The sequence below is a fragment of the Brassica napus genome, chromosome C5 (assembly GCF_020379485.1).
Source record: "Brassica napus cultivar Da-Ae chromosome C5, Da-Ae, whole genome shotgun sequence".
Classification (NCBI taxonomy): Eukaryota; Viridiplantae; Streptophyta; class Magnoliopsida; order Brassicales; family Brassicaceae; genus Brassica; species Brassica napus.
Genome location: NC_063448.1, coordinates 11,064,784 through 11,070,361, shown reverse-complemented (window position 1 = coordinate 11,070,361; position 5,578 = coordinate 11,064,784). Strand labels below are relative to the sequence as shown.

The 5,578-nt window shown below is 39.4% G+C and overlaps 1 protein-coding gene across 6 annotated transcripts; it reads left to right on the top strand.

Moving 5' to 3' along the window:
- The first annotated feature begins 800 nt into the window (after positions 1-800).
- On the top strand, positions 801-5,065 carry LOC106415184 (filament-like plant protein 4). 6 transcript variants are annotated; one of them, XM_013855823.3, is made up of 6 exons: positions 801-941; positions 1,676-1,756; positions 1,844-2,063; positions 2,165-4,298; positions 4,376-4,433; positions 4,516-5,065. In XM_013855823.3, the coding sequence occupies exons 2-6, from the start codon at positions 1,676-1,678 to the stop codon at positions 4,864-4,866; spliced, it is 2,844 nt and encodes a 947-aa protein (XP_013711277.2). In that variant the 5' UTR covers positions 801-941; the 3' UTR covers positions 4,867-5,065. The 6 variants fall into 6 exon arrangements, with proteins under 6 accessions (XP_013711277.2, XP_013711276.2, XP_013711275.2 ...); XM_013855822.3 differs by having other exon boundaries at positions 817-971; XM_013855821.3 differs by having other exon boundaries at positions 818-1,086.
- Positions 5,066-5,578: the final 513 nt, after the last annotated feature.

The following is a 5,578-nucleotide window of genomic DNA, read 5'->3' as shown; positions in this document are numbered from 1 at the left end:
AAAACCTGTCAAAATTGTAGATGTAATTAAATACAAATATGAAGAAACATATTTATATATATATATATATAAATATATATTTTTTGCTTATAAGAAAAGAAACAAATTGTAAGGGAAAACATACTTAATGGGCATTTATATATGTAAGTATATATATATTCAATCTCAGTTTAATAAGGTGCATTATCAACAGTAATCGTCTGTGCTAAGTAATTTGTCACGTTTATGTTGTTGATTTATATAAAAAGAAAGAAAATATAATAGTACTGCATGCTTTGTACTGTGTATAAACAGTATGCTCACGTAGGATTATGATGAGATGGTGCGGATTAAAACATTAGAGAATACAGAAAACCTATTATTTATAAAAAATGATTTGAATCAAATGATATCCCACTACATATACAATGTTTATAAGTGGTAAAACCAAACTGTGCACACACACAAACAAAGGTTGAGTTGAGTAATAAGTGTCACTATTTAGAGGTTTCGTGTATATAGAGACACCAAGACAAGAGAGACGCATTCAACATCGAAGTCTTATTAGATTCCAAAACGTCAAGGCTTAGGTTTATTTCCTGGTGTCTTCTATTAATGGGATTGACGAGCAAGGAACCACATGTGATACATGTCGTTGTTTGGCTATCATCGTGACAAGAAAACTTGACCAGGATATTAAGAAAGAAGGCTAAATCTTTAGTATTTTTTTTTATTTTTGTTTAGAAAACAAAAAGGCATATATAAAATATAAATTTTAATTAAATTGAATTATTGGTGTTGTTTATTAAATATAGTAAAGAGTCGGAGAAGGATGGTAAAGAAAGAAAGAAAGAAAGAAAGAAAGAAAGAAAGAAAGAAAAGAAAGCGAAGGGTAGCTATCATGGGTGATTAGTTTAAAGGAGAGCCTCTGCTACGTTATAGGGGTTGAAGTGATAGAGAAGGCACACTTCCTCAATCTCTATAGAAACAGAGTAGATTCTCTGTTTTTTTTTTTTCTTTCTTTATTTTTTCAATCTATTGATGATTCAATAGCATAGCTCCTGATTTTATTGGGAGATTCTTCTGTTTCAACTGCTGCATTTTCCGGTGAGATTGCTTTTGCTTCGATTCCGCGTTTTTTTTCTAAGGAGCTTTACTACGTATTCTGCTCTGTTTCTTCTTCTACGAACTAATTTTTTAAAAAAATATAGAGCGTCGGTGACTTTTCGTTTTCAGATGTGACTGTAAAACGTCGGTGATAAGATGCTTTTTTTTTCTTGTTAATGGTGCGGTTACGAGATCTTCCCTGGTGCCATTTGTATTCGTTCTGGCGTTCGAATCCTGAATTCTAGTAATGGCCTTTTGTCTCGATATTCCACCTTGAAATCGGATTTTGGAGCTATTCCCATTATTATTAGTAGTATTAGTTTCAACTCTCTAAGATTCTCACCTCTCTTCTCTTATTTTACTTACAAGTGTGTGTTCAAGTTCTCATCGTAATCAGAATCATACTCGTCTTCTTCGTTTGGATTTGAATTCTCAGTGGATTGCGAGATCGTTCGTAGTTTTTTTGGCTCTGGATCTCTCATTTTTCACTTTCCTTTTTTGGGAATTCTCTTTCACTTTCATTGTTATTTCCCCTGATCCGTTAATTGTATAATGACTGAGAATATTTGATTTTTTTTTTATTTGGTAGATGGATCGTAAGAGTTGGCCATGGAAGAAGAAATCCTCCGAGAAATCTGTTACAGTCACCGAAGCTCTTGACCAACACCAGGTAAACTAACTTCATCTCTCTCTCTCTCTCAGATTCGCCTGAGTTTCTTTCCTGATTATATTTAATTTTTTTTTTTATTAAAAAAAGGAAAATGGGAAGAAGCCGAGCTACATCCAGATCTCATTTGATCAGTACTCACATTTCAACGCTTTGAAAGACGAAGTTCACAAGTACGAAGGACAAGTTACAAACCTAGAAGATCAGATCAAGGATCTGGACTCCAAGCTATCCACAGCTAATGCAGAGATCGCAGCCAAGGAGGTTCTCGTCAAACAGCACTCCAAAGTCGCTGAAGAAGCCGTCACAGGTACACGAGGGAGCCACCACACTGATGAAACGACGCAGTTTTGGCATGTGTTTTTTTTTTTTAAAAACTTCTCCTCACCTTTTGATTAATTGACTTCCCAGGCTGGGAGAAAGCTGAAGCAGAAGCTTCCGCTTTGAAAACGCATCTCGAAACCGTTACGCTCGCCAAGCTCACGGTTGAAGACAGAGCCGCGCATCTAGACGGAGCGCTCAAGGAGTGTATGAGACAGATAAGGAGTTTAAAAGAAGAGAACGAACAGAAGCTGCATGATGTTATCTCGACTAAGACCAACCAAATGGACAAGCTCAGAGACGAGTTCGAGTCCAAGATCGGCGAGTTCGAGCAAGAGCTCCTCCGTTCCGCAGCCGAGAACGACGCGCTCTCCAGGTCCTTGCAGGAGCGTTCTAACATGCTTATGAGGATAAGCGAGGAGAAGTCTCAAGCGGAGGCCGAGATTGAGCATCTCAAGAACAGTATAGAGTCTTGCGAGAGGGAGATCAACACTCTCAAGTACGAGACCCATGTGATCACCAAGGAGCTTGAGATCCGCAACGAGGAGAAGAACATGAGCATGAGGTCAGCAGAAGCGGCTAACAAGCAGCATTTGGAAGGCGTCAAGAAGATTGCGAAGCTGGAAGCTGAGTGCCAGAGGCTAAGGACTCTTGTGAGGAAGAAGCTTCCAGGTCCTGCAGCACTCGCGCAGATGAAATTGGAGGTTGAGAGTTTGGGGAGAGGAGAGTACGGAGATCACAGGCAAAGGAGGTCACCGGCTAGGCCGTCTAGTCCTCTCATGTCTCCGATGTCGCATCAGATGTCAGAGTTCTCGCTCGACAAGTTTCACAAAGAGAACGATCTGCTGACGGAGCGGTTACTAGCCATGGAGGAAGAGACCAAGATGCTTAAAGAAGCGTTGGCGAAGCGTAACAGCGAGCTTCAAGTGTCGAGGAACCTCTGTGCTAAGACAGCAAACAGGCTCCAGACGTTGGAAGCTCAGGTGATGAGTAAGACTAGTCCAACCAAGAGTGGCTTTGACATCTTCTCTCACCAAAATGCTAGTAACCCTCCTAGTATGGCTTCAATGTCTGAGGACGGTAACGAAGATGCTAGATCTTTGATGTCTGAGCTCTCTCAAACAAACAAGGATAAAAACAGCGCGAAGATGAAGAAGACGGAGAGTGCTAACCAGTTGGAGCTTATGGACGATTTTCTAGAAATGGAGAAGCTAGCTTGTCTACCAAATAATGATTCTGAAGCTGAGGTTTCACCAGCGACGCAGCTGAAGAAAAGAATCTCCACTTTGCTTCAGTCTCTCCCCAAAGATGCTGCCTCTGAGAAGATTTTGGCTGAGGTACAATGTGCCATTGAAGATGCAGGTGGTGCTAAGCTGCCTTCTGAATGTCATGAACCAGAAGAAAAGGATGTAGCCATGTCAAACGAGACCACTGAGGAGAAAGTGACCACCGTCGAGGTAATGACACAAGAACTGGCTCATCCTCTTGCTCAGATATACAACTTTGTTACCTACCTTTCGAAAGAAGCAACGCAGTGTCAGGACACATTCTCCCAAAAGGTTCAAGAGTTCTCTGTCACATACGACGGAGTCTTGAGCAAGGAGAAGACTCTGGAGGACTTTCTGTTTGATCTCTCACGTGTTTTAGCAGAAGCTAGCGATTTGAAAATCAATGTGTTGGGATATAACGCATCTGAAGTTGAGATTCACAGTCCAGATTGCATTGATAAAGTCGCTTTACCGGAGAACAAAGCACTTCTTAGGAAAGATTCATCAGGTTGTTCTCAGAGCTCTGACTCCGAGATTCCGGATGACTGCATCGGAACATCTGGCTATGACGCCAAGATCTCAGCAGCAGCTTGTAAGTTTACTTCTGAAGAGTTTGAAGGACTGAAACTCGAGAAAGAAAAAGCGGAGACCAACCTTGCAAGCTGTGAAGCTGATCTTGAAGCAACTAAGTCAAAACTTCAAGAAACAGAGCAGCTTCTTGCTGAGGTCAGATCAAGTTTGGAGTCTGCTCGGAAGTCTAATGGCATGGCCGAGACTCAGCTCAAATGCATGGTGGAATCGTATAGATCTCTTGAAACTAGATCAGCAGAGCTGGAAATCGAGCTGAGTTCACTTAAAGGCAAAATCGAAAACTTAGAAGATGAGCTTCATGAAGAAAAGGAGAATCACCGTGATGCTTTAACCAAATGCCAAGAACTCGAGGAGCAGTTACAAAGGTACCTTATAATTAAAAACATTACTCTCTTTTCTTTCACCGTAAAGTCTCTAACTTTGTTTCTCTAACAAACTTCAGTGACAAGCAAAAGTGCCCGACTTGTTCAGTAACTGAAGCTGATCCTAAAACCAAACAGGTAACTTTCGAAAACAAAAACACATTTATTTATCTAACCGAGACTGTGATTTTAAATCTTGTGTGTTATCGAATGTTTACAGGACAATGAGCTAGCAGCTGCTGCAGAGAAGCTACAAGAGTGTCAAGAGACTATACTGCTTCTCGGGAAGCAACTCAAGTCCATGTGTCCTCCAACAGAACATGTTGCTTCGTCCACAAGCCAAGAACAAACCGTAAACCAAGAAGAAGACAAGGAAGACGCAACTACAAATCCTCAAGAGTTCAGAGCGAGCTCGCCGTCAGAAACACCATCGATGCCTACAATGAGATCTCCGGTAGGGTCAAAACATAGACACACCAAGTCAAACCCATTATCATCGTCCTCGTCCGGACTTACCCCTGAGAAACACTCTAGAGGATTCAGCAGGTTCTTCTCCTCCAAAGCAAAGTAAAATCAAAAGAAAAGAGAGAAAAAATTATAAATCTAACTATGTTTTATATCGTATCTATTGCAATATATATATACGGTATTTTTACTATGTGGGAATGTTTTTCAACTTTAGTTTTTTTTTTCTTTTTCCTTTCCGTAATGACAACAGTTTGGTGTTGAATTCTACGGCGTGTAAATGTCAATCTACCCATCTCTTTGTATTGTTTTTTTTTTTTATGTATAAGGTTTCCAGAAAAATACATTAAATTAAAAAAAGGAATTCTCATTTTTGAAATCAAAATGGTCTATTCATCGCCAAGGAAATCTAACTTTTGAACTAAGCCCAGTCCAGTTAATTCGTCTCGTGGGCTACTTACTTTATCAAATCGCATCATTACTCCTATTTTCAGTTGAATCATCGCTTTTTGTAGTTAAGAGGAAAGTATTGCTATCTTATTAGAACATATCATTTGTTGTAAAATCACACCAGTGGCGGAGGTAGTGAAGCACTAGGGGGATCGTATAACCCCTACGAACAAAAAAATTGTTTTATTTTTAGTGTAATTTTGAATAAATTTAATGAAATATTCAGTTAAAATTAATGTTTGACCCCAGTGAATATGTGTTCAATCTTCCAAATGCACCCCACTATTTATTTTATCAATGATTATATATAAACTATATACTGTAAATATATATATATAAAAAAATTATTATGATCCCTCGTAGAATTT